This window comes from Eleutherodactylus coqui, chromosome 6 (genome assembly GCF_035609145.1).
Source record: "Eleutherodactylus coqui strain aEleCoq1 chromosome 6, aEleCoq1.hap1, whole genome shotgun sequence".
NCBI classification, from domain to species: Eukaryota; Metazoa; Chordata; class Amphibia; order Anura; family Eleutherodactylidae; genus Eleutherodactylus; species Eleutherodactylus coqui.
This window is the reverse complement of record NC_089842.1, coordinates 13,031,305-13,050,100: the sequence shown is the minus strand read 5'-3', so window position 1 is coordinate 13,050,100 and position 18,796 is coordinate 13,031,305. Positions and strand designations below refer to the sequence as shown.

General features: G+C 46.9%; 1 protein-coding gene across 3 annotated transcripts in view; it reads right to left on the bottom strand.

The window, feature by feature from the left end:
- Positions 1–6,210: 6,210 nt before the first annotated feature.
- The window catches only part of USP48 (ubiquitin specific peptidase 48), a 28,013-nt gene continuing 15,427 nt past the window's right edge, over positions 6,211–18,796 (bottom strand). For all 3 annotated transcript variants that reach the window (XM_066606266.1, XM_066606264.1, XM_066606265.1), the window contains exons 16-27: positions 18,178–18,302; positions 17,964–18,086; positions 17,796–17,857; positions 17,510–17,620; positions 16,481–16,611; positions 15,375–15,481; positions 15,195–15,299; positions 13,083–13,238; positions 12,885–13,010; positions 12,755–12,803; positions 10,777–10,803; positions 6,211–9,549 (exon numbers count right to left, since the gene is read on the bottom strand). In XM_066606266.1, the coding sequence (XP_066462363.1) occupies positions 9,527–9,549; positions 10,777–10,803; positions 12,755–12,803; positions 12,885–13,010; positions 13,083–13,238; positions 15,195–15,299; positions 15,375–15,481; positions 16,481–16,611; positions 17,510–17,620; positions 17,796–17,857; positions 17,964–18,086; positions 18,178–18,302 (1,145 nt within the window). In that variant the 3' untranslated portion in view covers positions 6,211–9,526. The remainder of the gene's footprint in view (positions 9,550–10,776; positions 10,804–12,754; positions 12,804–12,884; positions 13,011–13,082; positions 13,239–15,194; positions 15,300–15,374; positions 15,482–16,480; positions 16,612–17,509; positions 17,621–17,795; positions 17,858–17,963; positions 18,087–18,177; positions 18,303–18,796) is intronic.

Genomic DNA, 18,796 nt, shown 5'->3' with positions numbered 1-18,796 from the left:
TTCTGGTATCCTCTGTTAGGTAAAAAGAAAGAGGTTCGGTCCGGTGTCGCCAGTAAAATGTGATTGTTCTCAGTCAGAGAAACCAAGTAATCTTGTAGATATGAGACCTTTTAATGGCCAACAAAAATATATGATGTTAATGCGAGCTTTCCAACCTCTCAGGGCTCTTTCTCAGGCATAATAGGATAGATTCGAAGAAGCACACACACACACACATATATATGACAAGGCACAGACATGGTGTGATTAATTTTCACTTGAAGCATTACCAGAACAGGATGAGCAGAGGAGTAAATACTTAATTAGTCCACTGATAAGGAATGTGAGAGTTTTATGGTCTCTAAATTGGTGTTAGGGGGTCACCAGGCCCATGTATTATCTCTGCTATAGATTTCTTATATGGTCCACTCTGCCATAAAACCTTTTAAAATGTTTAGGCCTGTGTTGAGAATGTCAAAGATGGTTATAAACTTGTTCTCCCAAATTCTTCTATGACCTTGAGATTTGAAGTTGCCCCTTAATACAGTAACCTTTATATGGAAATACAAATTTATAACTGTCTTTCACATGTATGTATATATAATGCTTCTTCAGATCTATCCTATTATGCCTGATGAAGGACCCTGAGAGGCCTGAACGCGCTACAAGATTACTTGGTTTCTCTTGCTGAGAACAATCACATATTGCTTCACTGGCTAATACAGTAACAAACTTTTTTCTTTTTATCTACCGTTAAGCACAAGAATGATCAGCAGTCACACTGCCCACTGGTGTTTTAGGGTCATGTACAGGAATGATCAGCAGTCATACTGCCCCCTGGTGTGTTTCAGGGTCGTGTACAGGAATGATCAGCAGTCACACTGCCCACTGGTGTTTTAGGGTCATGTACAGGAATGATCAGCAGTCATACTGCCCCCTGGTGTGTTTTAGGGTCGTGTACAGGAATGATCAGCAGTCACACTGCCCCCTGGTGTTTTAGGGTCATGTACAGGAATGATCAGCAGTCATACTGCCCCCTGGTGTGTTTTAGGGTCGTGTACAGGAATGATCAGCAGTCACACTGCCCACTGGTGTTTTAGGGTCATGTACAGAAATGATCAGCAGTCACACTGCCCCCTGGTGTGTTTTAGTGTCGTGTACAGGAATGATCAGCAGTCACACTGCCCTCTGGTGTGTTTTAGGGTCGTGTACAGGAATGATCAGCAGTCACACTGCCCCCTGGTGTGTTTTAGGGTTGTGTACAGGAATAATCAGCAGTCATACTGCCCCCTGGTGTGTTTTAGGGTTGTGTACAAGAATGACCAGCAGTCACACTGCCCCCTGGTGTTTTAGGATCATGTACAGGAATAATCAGCAGTCATACTGCCCCCTGGTGTGTTTTAGGGTCCTGTACAGGAATGATCAGCAGTCACACTGCCCACTGGTGTTTTAGGGTCATGTACAGGAATGATCAGCAGTCATACTGCCCCCTGGTGTGTTTTAGGGTCGTGTACAGGAATGATCAGCAGTCACACTGCCCTCTGGTGTGTTTTAGGGTCGTGTACAGGAATGATCAGCAGTCACACTGCCCCCTGGTGTGTTTTAGGGTTGTGTACAGGAATGATCAGCAGTCACACTGCCCCCTGGTGTGTTTCAGGGTCGTGTACAGGAATGATCAGCAGTCACACTGCCCCCTGGTGTGTTTTAGGGTTGTGTACAGGAATGATCAGCAGTCACACTGCCCCCTGGTGTGTTTTAGGGTCGTGTACAGGAATGATCAGCAGTCACACTGCCCCCTGGTGTGTTTTAGGGTCGTGTACAGGAATGATCAGCAGTCACACTGCCCCCTGGTGTGTTTTAGGGTCCTGTACAGGAATGATCAGCTGTCAGACTGCCCCCTGGTGTTTTAGGGTCGTGTACAGGAATAATCAGCAGTCATACTGCCCCCTGGTGTGTTTTAGGGTCGTGTACAAGAATGATCAGCAGTTACACTGCCCCCTGGTGTGTTTTAGGGTCGTGTACAGGAATGATCAGCAGTCACACTGCCCCCTGGTGTGTTTTAGGGTCGTGTACAGGAATGATCAGCAGTCACACTGCCCCCTGGTGTGTTTTAGGGTCCTGTACAGGAATGATCAGCAGTCATACTGCCCCCTGGTGTGTTTTAGGGTCGTGTACAGGAATGATCAGCAGTCACACTGCCCCTGGTGTGTTTTAGGGTCGTGTACTGGAATGATCAGCAGTCATACTGCCCCCTGGTGTGTTTTAGGGTCATGTACAGGAATGATCAGCATTCACACTGCCCCCTGGTGTGTTTTAGGGTCGTGTACAGGAATGATCAGCAGTCAGACTGCCCTCTTTTGTATTATAGGAAGAGGTGATGTAATTATTGTCGGTGCTTCACACATTGCCACTATAGGATATCCTGAAAACATGACCTGGAATGATCAGCAGTCGTACTGTCCCCTGGAATATTGTAGGTCATGTTCAGGAATGATCAGCAGTAATAGTGCCCCCTGGTGACTTAGAGGGTCAGGTACAGGAATGATCAGCAATCATACGTCCTTTGTTGTATTATAGGATTATGTGCAGGAATGACCAGCAGTCATACTGCCCCCTGGTGGGTTATAGATCATGTACAAAGTGTGATTGTTCTCCTTACCTTACAGGGATATGTAATAATAATAATAAACTTTATTTGTATAGCGCCAACATATTCCGCAGCGCTTACATAGACAGGGGGGATACAGAAAGACAAAATACAAACATTACAGAACCACGGTTACATAGTAATCAGTTGATGGAAACAATAGGGGTGCGGGTCCTGCTCCAACGAGCTTACATACTACAAGTAATGGGGGGATAAAGAAGGTAAAGGGGCTGGAGATGTGCACGGTATGGCGAGGTGGAGATGTGCACGGTATGGCGGGGTGGAGAGTGAGGGGTGATACACATAGACAATGGTCAGACATCTAGCCGTGTGACGGCAGAATCGGTATGACTGCAGGAGCGGTTTATGATGGCTAGCAGGGATTGCAGTCAGTAGGTCAGGGAGCATGTTATCAGGCGGAGTACAGAGGGGTTTGTTTAGGGAATTCGGTATGCCTCCCTGAAGAGGTACGTTTAGAGCACGCCTGAAGTTCTGCGAGTCCTGGATTGCCCGGGTATCCTTTTGGTAGTGCGTTCCAGAGGACTGGTGCTGCTCTGGAGGAGTCTTGGAGGCGGGAATGTGAAGTTCGAATTAAAGGGGCGCTCAGTCTGTGTTCCTTTTTGTGTGTCAGAGGGCAATGCACTCCTGATTATACAGTTTCTCAAATTAGGAGGTTGCCTGTAACACAGAGGGGGGCGGTCCGGGAATATGGTATTCAGACGGTCATCCTTGTGTAGGTATGATGGAGTTTCCTTGCAGTCTTCCTTAGTACCTCTAGCTGTGAATTGTAGGTCACTACTAGAGGCACATGTTCGTTTCCTTCCCTCTGTGTATCAGAGTAGTTGATTTCTGGGTATCCTGGTGGCTCTGGTGATTTTGTCATCAAATGAGGTGGGATGGTAGCCCTGATTTATAAATGTCCTCTTAAGATGGTACAAATGTCCCTCTCTGCCTGTTGGGTTGGAGCAGATCCGCTTGTATCTGATGGCCTGGCTGTACACTATGGACTTTTTGATGTGCCTAGGATGGAAACTGTCCCATCTGAGGTATGTGGGCCGATCAATCGTTTTTCAGTATAGGGATGTCTGTATTGAGTTGTTTGAAAATTTTAGGTTGGTGTCCAAAAGGTTGATTTCTGTATACGAGTAGCTTAATATCAGGTTTATGGTGGGGTGGAATGCACTGAATCTCTCATGGAATTGTAATAGTTCTTGTCCGGTGTTGGTCCAGATGATTATGATGTCATCAATGTAGCTGAAGTAGGCCAATAGTTTGTTGGGGCAGGAGGCCAGAAAGTCACTCTCCACTTTTGCCATGAAAAGGCTGCCATATTGCGGTGCTATTTTACTGCCCATGGCAGTCCCGGTAAGTTGCATAAGTAGAAAATATGAAAGGTGTGAAGGAGGTCGAGGCATGTCCTCTTAGAATCATAAAAAATGTTTTGTTTTTTTCTTTACTTTATTTAAAACTTCATAAAAATTCTGAACTTGACTTGTAATAATGTTGCCATCCACTAGGTGGTGCTGCATCTCCTTCCATGTGCAGGTTGAAGGAGAGAGAAAACATAAAACTGTCCTGAGCTCAGTGGACTGATTTACGATTTATGTCTCGGCTCAGTTTGCCTGTTGTTTTAGGTTTTGAGTGCAAAACAGTCTCAAATTTCTGTGTGTGAACATTTATTTAGCTCAAGGGGAGTGTGTCCTCCTCCCCTCTTCATCTGTATGTTATAATTACGTGCCATCCAAACTAGTTTCATTCGTTAGCCTGACGAAGGGGGTGAGATATCTCCGAAAGCTTGCATTGACATCATGTATTTTTGGTAGCCATTAAAAGGTATCATATCTACAAGATTACTTGGTTTCTCTCACTGAGAACAATCCCACTTTACTGGCGACACGGACCAAAGCTTTTTTTCATTCTAGATTATGTACAGGAATGATCAGCAATCATACTGCCTTCTGGTGTAATATTGGGTCGATTACTAGTTGTACGCACTTCTGGTGTGCTATAGGGTTATATACTGAAGGTCTGCAAAGCAGACACGATCGCCATAAGGCAGGCACAATCGCCGTAGGGCAGGCGCAATGGCCTTAAGCCCTGAAGATATGCAGTCAGCCAGACAATAATGTGGAGGAGCAGCTTGTTCCTGGCAGGCTAATATGCAGTCACCCACTCAACCCAGCCCAGACTGGGGAGGAGTGACTGCATATACTAATAGCCTGCACATGTGAACGATACCAAAGATGTCAGCCATAGATGGGTGGTGACCCACCATACAGGATATCAACCCTGGCTGATATGACAGCGGGTTGCCCTGTATCTCTAAAGTGGGCCACACTGGCTGACATCTTGGGAAAATGTAATAAATGTAATAAAAATCAATCAAAAAGTGGTCCAAAATGGTACCAACAGAAATCACAGGTCATCCCTAAAAAACAAGCCCTTTCACAACTTTATTGATGGAAAAAAAAAAAAAAGAAACAAACACAATAGTGCGGCGGGCCGGAGACGGCGGCAGAAAATCCATTGTCTTAAGATTTTATTTTTTTTAAACAATAAAGCAAAAAAAAACAAAACAAAAGAGAAACAAACCCATATAAATGTGCAGACTCGTCATCGGACGGACTCACAGAATACACTTATGTCATGTTTGAGGCAGTTTGTACGCCATAAAGTCCAGAATTCTACGATGGTCATAATCACACATAAAGAGCGTGGAGGGGGCCGTGTTTTCATTTGCGGAACATCTGTGGAATTCAATCCTTGTATGTAAAAGGGCTGAATCCCCCCCGCAGCCCAGACAGACAAGATGCAGAACCCAAATGTTGTGGAATTGCCGCCATGATTCTAATAGCAGAATTCCTGCAGCGGATACGACCCCCATGAAGGCAGCCTTAGGGCTTATTCCCACGAGCATATATCAGACGGCGTTTTCACAGCCGGCCGATATACGCTTCCATCTACGTAATCCCCCCCTTACCTGCCACTCACCGGTTCTCTGCCTCTCTCCTCCACTCCTGCATTTGTAATGGGAGGGGGCGGAGCTAAGCTCTGCTGTCCCGCCCACTCCCATTGCTGGCTATGGACATGGGGAGGGGGGGAGAGAAGCAGAGAGACGGTGAGTGGGAGGAACAGAGTATATCGGCCAGGCGTGAAAACCCAGCCGATATATACGCACGTCTGAATAAGCCTTTATAGTCCAACACGGGAGTTACCAGAAATATTCAGGGTGCGGTCATTTTCTCTAAAGGAATGGTGCTATAAAAAAAATGTGAAACCCAAGTCCTTGAGTAGAATCTACCAAATGAATATTTAACTATTTCCTCCAAGCGCATTACACCCTCACAAGCCAGTGAGACCTCAGCTTCAGATCTGGCAGTAACCAGGCTTTGTGTACCCTTATTTACAGGAGTTGTGCCAAGTTCCCATCTCACTGTTCAATTCCTCAAATTACCAAAGACCGCTCATACAGACTTAAACTGGCTTTATACAGCCGAGAAAATCATGCAAGAGGTGTGCTGCGTGACGCACGAATATGAACCCCATTCTTTTGAATGGGGTCATAGACAAAAGCGATTCCCCCCCCCCCCCCCACTGCAATGTGGGAAACAAACCGCAGCATGTCCTATCTTTGTGCGTACTTTCGCTTAGTTCTATTGTTTTCAATGGGGCCGCTGGTAGCATCACAGAACGTGCTAGGTGCACACCATGCAATGCGAGGTCTCCTCATTGAAAGCAATGGGAGGAGCTCCGTCATCCTAGGCTGCGGAGGATCGCTACTTGTGATGCAAGGCATTTATAGGAGAAAACCGCCTCGCATCTGCAGGGAAAATGCATGTTGGCAAGCGTGCTTGCCCATGTGAAGTTAGCCTAAGGATACTTTTACACGGGCCAATAGTCACCCATGTAGCCACTCAAAAGAGCAATTATGGGCGGCTGTCATTACGTGTAAACATAGGAGCCGACGGGGCAAGTGAGCGAGAAAAGCTCATCTAAAACCCCAGAGACTGTCCACCCGTTTAAACATGTAGTCGTTCATCGATGAACGACTGCCTGATTGCTGTGACTGGAGGTGGGGGTCCGGAAGAGACCTCCAGCCGCTCCGCCTCCGTTCAGAGAGAAGTCATTGTTCCTATGTGAAAGCATAGAAGCGATCATCGCTGGGACGGCCGGCTGAGCACCTCGCAGTCATCCCATGTACCTTCATACTCAGCAAAATCGCAGTGGGCATCCTACAACCGCATACACCCAGCAATAATCTATAGTGGCAGATCTGCACGCGAAGAGAGCGGATTGGGCCACATTGAAGTTGCAGATCAGCAATTAACTTGTATTAGAAGGTCTGAAAGCTGCAGCATAAACAGACTTACTGCAGATCTAGAATCAATGCTGCGGATTCATTGTGGAAGATTTCTGCATCTCGTGAAGATGATTTCTGGAAAAATTTGCACAAGAACTCTACTGTAAAGTTGTAGAATTTCCCCAGGAATTTGGTGGAATCTCCAGCCTGCGTGAAGGCGGCCTAGAAGTACCCCAAGTGTGCAGCCAGCAAGCTCCTCACCTCCCCCATCCAGACTTGGCACCAGGATTACTGTTGGTTAAAGGGTGGCATTATCTCACAGTCCGCACCGCACGCCATGGTAATCCCGCACAGCGCCTACAGGTTATGTAATGCCGCATCAAAATCCACAATGTGAGTTATGGGTTTTGTTGCAGAATTTGCAGCGGTGGATTAAGGTGTGTTTAGCCGTTCTCGACCCTCAGCCACCCTAAAGGCTCCCTCCCTCCTTGTTTTTCGGTTTTGCTTCTTTCAGTTGTGTGATATCCATGCCAGTATCAGCTTTGATCGTATCAGCCATCGTGTCCATCAGCGCCGGGTCTTATTTTGCCACGGATCTCTCCAAGCATTACAGATTTTTCTAGCGACTGCCAGCATTACATGGCCAAAATCTGTGAGCCCGAGTCCGGTCATCTTGTTCTCTAGTGATATATCAGGTCTTATACGATTCAGGGCTTCTGTTTGTTCTTCACCGTCCAGGGCATACCCAGCAGCTCAAACGCATCAATCCTCTTATTAGCGTCCCTTGCAGTCCGGCTCTCGCATCCATACATGGTTATGGGGATACCGCTGGTTTGCACTATCCTGCGTTTATTTGCTATACCAATATAAGGCGTGTGATGTGAGCTAATTGCAGCTGACATGAGAACACCCTAAGGGGATTGTGGAGACGGTTCTACAGCAGGGACCATGGGACAAGGGCAGATGTAGTGATAACTGCATTTCTCATGAGCAATGTGTGCTCCGCACTTCCTCCATGCCTCATCTGTACAATAGCAATGTCGAAGTAATTGCAGAAAGGACCATCTAAATGGCAGCTGCAGATCCTGCGCTGTGAGAATGGCACATGTGCCGTTACTGCAGCGACAGGCGAGGTGAGACACCATGATGAGCGAGGACCATCACTGCACGCTTGACTGCTTATTGAGAAGGGCAGGACGTAGCCGCTGCCAACAGTAAGAGCACAATTACAGAGGATGGCTTTTTTTTTTTTTTTTGAGGAGGAGGAGGTCCTTCACTTTTGATAATACATCGTATTTGCAAATTGCGGTGCTTTGGCAGGTTTGAGATAATGAATGCAAACTTAGCACAACCCCAGAGACCCCGCACTCCCAATCTCTTCCTTTATTTACTCCCTTTTGCCAATTAGCTCTAGAAGTCATTAAAGCAGAGGTTCACTTACTTTTTCTCCCTGCACTCTGAAGATTACTCAACATGCTCAAAAAGAGACAACGAACAGCATGAGTCTTGTTATTCGTTACATTGTGTTTGTCTGTAATTGTGACTTTGATACAATTAGATCACATTAGTAATCGATGCAGAAATTCATGGAATTCCAAAGTGTTCACTTACTTTTTCTTACAGCTGCATAACATATGAGCCGTGCACAATTGTATACCAGAAAATGCTTAGCTTATACCGGTTGCACCGCGCTGACCTGCATGCAGGTAGTACCATCCTAGCAGTGAAGATCTAGCTACCATGGGCTCATCTTCCTGACACGGCCACATTTCTCCCTAGGCAGAATCTTAATACACTGAGGTCTTCCTGACATAAAGGGTCCTCAGGAGGAAATATTCTGTTTTTTACGCCTCTACTGTCCATAAACTAGATGATAAAAGATTGCAGTTTTTAAACCAACCACTAGATGTCAGCACAGTGGAATACATTCCAGACCGGGATAGAAACCACTTAACAGCGTGCTGCAAAATTAGTTATCAGCACATAGTAAATCAGCAGGCAGTGCTTACTGAAGGGATGACGGCTCTGATGTAGTACTGCAGCTGATCTCACATCAGTGAAAGAAATGTAAAGAGACAGACACGCCGGAAGCGGACAACATACTCCACAGTGAAGTGGCGTACTACATCTTGCTGGGACCCTGCTCCTTCCACCATATAGCTTATGACTTCCAATAGAGATCAGCACATTCCCCGCTTACATTCTGTGTGCTCCTGCGGATGGTCAGTCTCTTCCCATATTATGACACAGAAGCTGCTACCGTTACCAGAACAGTCGGCTTTTTTTTAATGTGTGACAAGCAGGCCAGAAAGGAAACCCACGATCATAGATGATTCCACAAGACAGAAGCCGCTGCAGGGAGACGTCGCGTGGAGTGGAGGACTCCCAGTGTAAACAAGTTATATTATAATATAGATATACGGCCTCATCTGTATTTACATATCAAAAGTAGTTTGTCCTTTTATCGCTGCAGTCCTTCAGTGCAATCTGCTATGTTCATGTAAGGCAATGCTCGGAGGTGGAGGCGCCAGACGCCTCCTGGAAGAGTCATAATCCGCTTCTACTGCGCACGTAAGACGCCTTTCGGAGGAGGATGAATGCTAATGTCCCAGCAATCCGGTTCCTGTGAAGAAAGGAGAAAACTCAGTGACCTGCGACCTTTGGTAAGAGATGGACAATCAGATCAACACTGAACTCCCTAATGCAAACTTAAGAAAAATTTCTAAAGTTTTTCAGCACTTCATATGACATTCAGGGCTCATGTCCGCAGGTGGGGGGTGGTGGGGGAGATCGGATTCCGCATGCAGGAGCCCACAGACCACGTGTACTTGTCCAGGTCTTCTTTTTTGCTTTACTGTGGATGTGTTTGGAAGCGCCAGCCGGCGCACATGCTTTCCCGCGGAATCCGCAGCCCGTCTGCGTATCGGACGGCTTCCATTGACTTAAATGGAAGCCGTCCGTGCAGGAACCGCTCTGAAATGGAGCATGCTACGATTTGATTTCCGCATCCAAAGATCTGCAAATCAAATGCGCATGCTTCAAGTCAGGTGCAGATGCCCATGATTCCCTATGGGCAGCTTGAACTGCGGGCACGCGCTCGGATTTCACAATTTAAATCCACCCGTGGACATTGGGCCCTAATCGTATTATTGAAGAATACAACACATCCCGCAAAAAACATGCCCCTACATTGACGGAAAAATAAAAAAAAGGTATGATTTTTTTTAAATTGAGGAGAAAAGGAAAAAAAAAAAAGAAATAAAATGGCCATGTCCTCAAGGGGTTAACTATTACCATTAAAGAGATTTTCCAAGTTAGGGAATAAATATTTGATAATTGGGGTTCCGACAGCTGGAACCCCCAGTGATCTTGAGAATGGAGTACCTGAATGTCTCATGTGGATGGAGCGCCAGCATGCAGTCCAAAAAACCACAACCTTGAGAGACAGCGATTCTTATGCTGGGTTCACACGGCACGGCAGTTCCGCCCGCGGCTCCTAATCCCGGGATTAGCCAGCAAAGTGGACAAGATTTTGCTAAAATCTCGTCCACATGGCCATGCAGCACGAACACCGGCATGCGGCGCAGTATTCAATTCCGCAGCTTGTCAATTCTTCTCTCTTTTCTGCAGCGGCCTCTCTCCTCTCTATGGGGAGAGAAAGCCGCAGCAGAATGCCGACAGTGAAACCGCTCCAAACCTCGCAGAGGAATTCTCGTGGTTTTTCGGTGCGGCCATTCAGTCCCGTGAGAACCCAGCCTTACGCTCTCTCTTATTAAAATTGAGTCTCTGAACACGTAACGGAGTCTTGAACCCCGATATCATGATTGGTTTCTGTCGCCATCACTCTTACCTTTAAATCCTTCCTCTGGCATACAAACTGTAAGAGAGATGAGCAGAAGTTACTATACATGAGATGACAAGACACCAGGACTACAAGAATGGCGCAGACTGAGCCCGCCCCTAAGTACAGTCACATGACATCATTTGTCTCCTCCATTTCCTTAAAACCCACCTTACAATCTGCCCTACTCAAAGAAAAACTAAAAAAACCTTGAGAACCGTTAATCATGGCAGTATAATCTGGAGATGCCGAGGCGCCCGCATCATCATCCAGCAGGTGGCAGAGGTCAGAGGTATATGACTGGGGAGGCATATACATGGAGGGTCACACAAACCTCCATGGTAGCCAACCATACCGACTGCTTTTCGGTACGGGGATGAAATCCTCAGATCCATTGTGAGACGTTACTCTGGTGTAGTCGGCCCCGGGTCTCCTGAAGGACAGTACCCAGCCTCCTATGTTCCTGGAGGAGGAGGACATTGATGCCATCGACCGGCCCTCACGTTCCCCAAACCAAAATCCAATTAAGACTACTAATGCACTATACCTGCTCTACAATTGGCCGGAGCTGCTCATTTGATCGGCCAATCAGAAAGTACTACACAGTGCAGTTAGAAAGTGGCTGTAGACGTTTTGAACAGACGAAAAAGGGTCTCAGTAACTGCAGATCGTAGGGGCGACAAAAGACAACTGCTGGTAACATAACCGCTCGTCCTCCAGTTCCAGGACAGAATCTTGGCCAGAAATGGGAGGGGCGCGGTAAAATTAAAAAAAAAAAAAAGTTTCCAGAACTTAAAATTATAGTTAAAAAAGGCTTCAATTTATAAAGCAGCTCATACCGGCCTATCCGGCCACACGGAACCTGTAAGCAGCATCAGGAGGTTAAGTGCCACACATTGTGCATGTGTCCACAACGAACATGTGGCAACTGCCTGCCGTGTCTTCCAGGTTCTGCGCAGCGGGGCAGCAGTCAGGATTAGCGGAGTATTCAGTTTTATTCTCTTTACCACTTTTACCTTAAGATTTATGTCCCAGAAAACCCCTGTAAGTGTCCCAGGACAAAGTCCGCTATACTCTCCCCCTTCCGTACCTCTGAGGGTTAGTTACACACTGTGCAGATCCCACAACTACAGCTCTTTACTGAGATTATGTTTTTAAACCCCTTAAAAGGACCAGACGCTTTTAATACGTTTATCAGGTATAAAAAAGGTTAAAAATAAATAAAATTTATATTTCTTTTTAAATTGTACGTTTACGCTAAAATAAAGTATGGCGGCGGGTTCCTCATTTAGTTTGACATTTTGATATATAATTTGAATAGCTTTGGATTACACGGCGCATACGGCGACTGCTTTGGGTCATTTTCTTTATGTATATACTTTATTCAGTAATTTAATTTTTTTTTAACATTTATGACCCCATGACGTCATCCAAGACCTCTGGAGAACAGTCACTTTTTTTTTTTTAAATTTAACAATTTTCCACTGTAGCTGGGGCATTCATAGGAGCCCCAGTTACAGGGAAGCATCCCCCTGTAGTGACAATAGTCACTAACAGAGCTAATCAGGGTCTGCTAGGACCCTGCAGCTCTACTGTAACATGGGGGGGACCTGGCGATCACATGATCGCCGGATCACGTAGTGGAAGAAGCACCTTAACTGAAGTACATAGCAGCGGCTAAAACCCACTTCTCTCTTCTCCTCCGGGTTCTCAGCTGTGACTAACAGCCAAGGACTGACTTGCTCCTGCTTGATTGTAGGAGCAGAGGCTTTAATCCTGCTATCGGCTGGGATTAAAGCCCAGGACAAAGGGCAGTAAATTTACCGTGCTTGGTCCTTAAGGGGTTAAACACGGGAGGGAAGATTCCTGCGATCACTAGAATACAGACAGAGAACCTATCCTCCCCGAGAGCCTGAGAACTATCCATCTGCACCGCAGTCACTACAACACGTCATGTACCCACTGGTTGTCACTTGCAGCTACTCACCTTGCATCACATCATCCATGGCTGCATAATCTGCGATGGGCTCATCCGCCTGTGGTGGAAAACAGACCTGGTGTTACATCTTGCCCCACATGGCCCCCGTGACTATGGCAGGCAGGCAGGGCCTAATTACCTTTAGTAAAATGACAGAATCCGGAACGATTCCCAGAGATCCCAATGTGGCGCAGTCGTCATTCAACACCTTCCCATCAAGAGACAAGTTCTGATCGAATGGAGCAACAGAGAAGGCGTGCATGATCTGGAAGCAGAGACGAGTGTCAGCGACTACAGCAGATGCCGGGCACGGCGCCCTGTGGGCAACACTCCTCACCTGGATCTTCAGGTCCTTTAATGTCTGGTTGGCAGAGACCAGTAAGGCCTTCTCCCCCCGCACTTTCCTGTGCCGAGTACTTCTCCGGATACCTTGCTTCTGATAGGACACCTGCCCTTGGATGGAAACCTTCTGCCTCTTTGCGGCTCCATTAGCCTAGATGTAGAAAAGATAAAAGAACCTATAAAGCACAAGTCGCCCCCTTCATGGTCCTCTCTGGGTCCATGTTGGACATCACAGACCCTGGATTACATCAACAGAACCTGTATCGCACTTGGCGGCTGTTCATAGGAGAGGTCCCTCTCCAGTTACTTTTACTCCTTAACATTGAGATTGCAAACCACGGAAAAGTGGTAGAATTATGGAAATCAAAGGATCGATAGATGATAATGATATGCAAATGGCGACAAAGTGGAAACAAAATATTTAAAACATCTTGATTTATTCAGTATGCAGTATGAGCGCCAAGTGCAGAAGTACCCGCACACCTTGGCTGCCATCAGTGAGGGTATTAATGGTTGTCTGAGGAACGTTCTGCCACATTGAATTAACCTGGGAACGCAAACCATCAAGATGCGCTGCTGGCGGATGCCTGTGCAATTGCCGACCAACAACGTCCCAAATGTACTCGATGGGAGACAAGTCCGGAGCCGCTGCAGGCCGCGGTAGTATGTTTAGGCCATGCAGGCTGGCATTGTCATGTTGGAAAATGGCTCCTGGGACACTTCAGAGAAATGCCGCTACAGCTGGTTCCTCTGTGCCATTTTGGTTTATTATTATTGGGTGCCATTTAATTAATTAGTGATCTTCATATCCTGTTGGCGTTTGCACTTCAGCTTCTGGATAGTTATAATTGGGGGAAGTATTGTTCAGATTCATTCATTTATGGCACATGATGGTTTGGACATATTTTTGGAGGGCTCGTTACCAAACATTAGCATTGATTGCACAGGTCTCTATCTGCGCCATATTGTTTGGGCAGTTTTGGTTCTTGGTTTTTAACGTCTGCTTTATCGTGCGTTTTCTTATTTTGGATGCGCTTTTTGCATATTGTGTTGCTGTTTTTCTTAAGTCTTTTATGACACAGTGGCAGCAGCCCACTTGGTGTAGGGGGCGCCCATTCTGTTTTGTTCCCTCGTGAAGGTCTCTTTATGGCGTTGCCCATGTGGCTTTAGACCAATCTTAAACTATCATTGCGTCTGAGACAAAGGTGGGACTCATCGCTGAAGAGGAAAGACCTCCACTCCGTCTTGCTCTGTACCATAATAGCCTGTGAGAGCGGTGGCGTGAAGTCACTGGAGCGCCTGTCAATGCAGGTCTGTCTCGTAGCCCAATATTATGCGCCTTCTGATGGTTTGTGTAGACCATGTTCAGCGGCCGAGGCTTGGGATGTGACGTCCATATTTACTTGCAGTAAGGAATAGATCACTACGTGCGACATTCTTCTAACCAGAAGATCCGTCCGTGCACCACAATCACTTGGACATGCCGCATTGAGCAGTGATTAGCGATCTGCCGGAGTGATAAACCAAGGTCTCCGAGTTCAAGGATTCTGTCCCTCTCAATTCGCAACAAGTGGCAATAAACGACACGTCGACAAAAAGGAGAAATCGCATAATCATTCCGCAAGACTTCATCGATTTTTGACATTTCATGTGGCTGAAGAAAAAAAACAAAAACAAAACTTTCCTTTGCTCCGGCTTTCATACTGTTGAAGCCCCTCCCACATGCCACAGATTGGCGCTAGGTGTTTGAAAATGTGATCATTTGCATTTCTTAGCGACACCTTTAACTTCCTTGATTTGCATAACCTTACGACTTTTCCTTCTTTGTGTTGCAATTTCAACATTGGAGTGTATAATAGTAAATGGCGCAGAAGTCTAAACTACCAATCACAGGTCAGAACGCTGCCGTATGAACCCAACCGCATGGCTGCGGCCGCCCCATTGTGTATTGACATCTGTGAGGAAGCTCACAGATCACAACTTCCCCAGACTGCTATCCTGTACCCCGCCAGTAGCTGCAGCCAAGTCGGCTCCCGGATACCACTATATGACGGGGCAATTTTATTTCTCCCGAACCACAGAAGAGACATATGAGGGGCCATGTTACCTGACTGAAGTCTGGATCGTTCTCTCCTTCGGGCAGAGGCTCATCCTTCTCATCTTCTGGGTCTGAGCTGCTGACGTTTAGCTCGGGCGCAGCTTCCTTCATGACCTGTAAATGGCGCGTATTGTCAGGTACTGCTCCGCACATTACTCACAATAGTCACTTGCCATGTCAAGAGCTTACCTTCTTATTGTCAACCACTTTGTGGACATAGATGGTGGCCTGTGCATATTCTCTCAAGTCCCTCTCTTGCTGACATAACAAGCCCTCCCGACACTCCGGACACAGCTCTGGGACAGAACAAAGAGGATCAGGGGATATGAAGGCGACGGGTGGACGATGCATGCGAACTACAGAAATTACACCGTCACTCTAAATACCACGCTGGACACTCCTGGTCCAAGACTAAATTAAAGGGGTTGTCCCACGAAAGCAAGTGGGTCTATACACTTCTGTATGGCCATATTAATGCACTTTGTAATATACATCGTGCATTAAATATGAGCCATACAGAAGTTATACACTTCCCCCCTCCGGTGTTGGCAGAAGCCCTGTCCGGCGCGAGCACGTCGGAGCGGCCCCATTCAACAGAACAGAAGAGGGCAGACTGCGCAAGCGCGTCTAATCGAGGGGGAAGAAGGCTTCGGTCTGCGCCATGGTGACGGGGACGCCAACACCGGAGGGGGTAAGTGAATAACTTCTATATGGCCAATATTTAATGCACGATGTATATTACAAAGTGCATTAATATGGCCATACAGAAGTGCTTAACACCGCTTGCTTTCGTGGGACAACCCCTTTAACTATAGTGTGGATGAACTATATCCTCAGGAAAGGTTAATAGTTGACAAATGGGGGTCCGCTGATGGAAGTGACAGTGGATGCTTCAGTCCGTACCAGGCACAGCGCCATACATTGCATAGGAACGATGACTGGTATAACAACTTAATCCTATGCACCGGAATGGGACCGAGCTGCTCTCGAGCTGTTTAGTCCTGGAATACCCCTTTCTTAGTGGTCATAGGTATGGAGACTTCCCAGCCTTCAATCAGGTGAACATTCCGATATACAATCACCAACATACACCATCCATGTAAAAGGGGTTTACTCTACTGGAAGCCCCCCGGAGAAGGGGAGCAGCAGGTTACTCCTTGCTGCAGACATATCAATTACATTCACCCAGCAATCTCCTCACCGGCCTCTGACTGACGCAACCGCTGGCCCCTGTAAGACAATTATCAGCCTCTAACCTGCGATACAAACCCCTATAAAAAGCATGGAGAACATACCGGGTTCAGATACGTAGAGCGTGGCTACACCGCTATCGGCCGTCACCGTCGTCCTCGTGATTTTGATGGTGCGATCGACAATGAAGTGTTTCTCAATGACGTCCCACTCAGACGCCCAAAGCAGAGCTATACTGTGCACAGAAATGTCATAACCTTAATCCCAGCTGATCTAGAACAACCCATGTCCCCCTCGGACCCCATTATACAAAGACACTGTGTACATACACCGCTTACTGTATTATACTCCAGAGCTGCACTCACTATTCTGCTGGTGGAGTCACTGTGTACATACATTACTTATCCTGTACTGATCCTGAGTTACATCCTGTATTATACTCCAGAGCTGTACTCACTATTCTGCTGGTGGAGTCACCGTGTACATACATTACTTATCCTGTACTGATCCTGAGTTACATCCTGTATTATACTCCAGAGCTGCACTCACTATACTGCTGGTGGAGTCACTGTGTACATACATTACTTATCATGTACTGATCCTGAGTTACATCATGTATTATACTCCAGAGCTGCACTCACTATTCTGCTGGTGGAGTCACTGTGTATATACATTACTTATCCTGTACTGCTCCTAAGTTACATCCTGTATTATACTCCAGAGCTGCACTCACTATTCTGCTGGTGGAGTCACTGTGTATATACATTACTTATCCTGTACTGATCCCGAGTTACATCCTGTATTATCTGTATTCCTTATTCTGCAGCTTCAAAGCTGAAATCTCCCAGCATCCTCTGCTGTTTGGTGTCTGCAGCTCTTGCACTGATGATTTGCATACTATATAGTGCTGTCTGTACATTAGACTCTATATAGTCATTTGATGCAAGACCCCCCTCCCCCCATAGCATTATAGTAAAGTGTGAAGGGGGCGTCTGGCCACAAGTTTGCTGGCTGTCTCTAATAACAAAAGCAGAATGGTAACGAGTTCTGGATTATATAACAATTAAAACCTGGCACGGAAACCCGAAGCACAGAAGGTAGACCTCCCCTCCCACTATGTAAGGAATACTCACAGCTTAGAGTCTTCCTTGGTCATTGTGGAGAAGGAAAACATGAGGCCCCCATGTGGGCAGAGCAGAAGGCTGTTCCCCAGTGACTGGACTGGGCCGCACTTGGTAGGCCGCCTGTAAGAAAGAAGGATTTTCACAGTAAGGCCGGTTTCAGACGAGGGCATCATAAGCCATTTGTGCACCCATAATACGGACTGGTGCGCTGGCCCAACAACGGGTCTAGTGACCCAACAGGGATCACCTGCGCCGTCACCTATTCCGCTAGAGACAAGGACAACAGTAATGTTACCTTATAAACTTTCTCCATTCCTCCACAAAGAATTGCGACACGATATACAACTCCGACGTCTCCTGCCAACCACACAATGGAAACAGACATGAGATGGCGGGAAGACAAGAGGCAGCGGAAATTACAAGCCCAGTCCATGCAGCAGGGCGGTGACAGCACAGCAAGTACCTGCGGCCAGCTGCCCCCGGACGGCCGGTTCTTGTCCTGGAAGAGGTTGGAAAGAGCAAGCTTCTGATCGTTGGCCATTTTCTTATGCAGAGCGTCATTTCTTTCTCCTTCTCTTTCCAGTATCTAGAGAACACGTTTAATGCTGAATGAACAGATCACAGCAGGAGCCACAATAACTGGGTACGTGATGGGCAGTGGGCATGCGTCCTGGTACCTGGCACTGACAGCATGGCTCCTGGTTGTGTCTGAACTCCGGCGTCGTAGGGAAATACTCCTTCAGCTTGAACCACGCGACGTCAGATATCAGTCTCCTCTCGCTCTCAGATGTGCACAGGCAGCCTGATGGGAAATGGGGGTTACTGGGGACGGAGCGATAACTGCACCTCCAGATACCAAGTCATCAGGGCTCAGAATCAGGCTGCAGTCACAAGGGGAGAGGTTTGACCTCCACAGGTCTTTATTAGAGATGAGCGAGCACCCAAATGCTCGGGTCCGCGTTATTCGAGTCGAGCTTTTCGTAAAATTTGAGAGCTCTACTCGAGTAACGAACCCTATTGACTACAATGGGAGACTCAAGCATTTTTGTATGTGGGATGCCGGGTGCCGTTTTTTTTTTCTTTCTCCTAAGTTCTCTCTCTCTAGCCAGCCAGCCAAAAAATTTGCCAATGACGCGCGCTGCATTGCGGCGGGGAGGAGCCAAAAACAGGGGCGGGGTCGAACATGGTGTTATGCTCGTTCGAGTAACGAGCACCATCGAGTATGCTAATACTCGAACGAGCATCAAGCTCGGCAGAGTATGTTCGCTCAACTCCAGTCTTTAACCTTGCAGATAT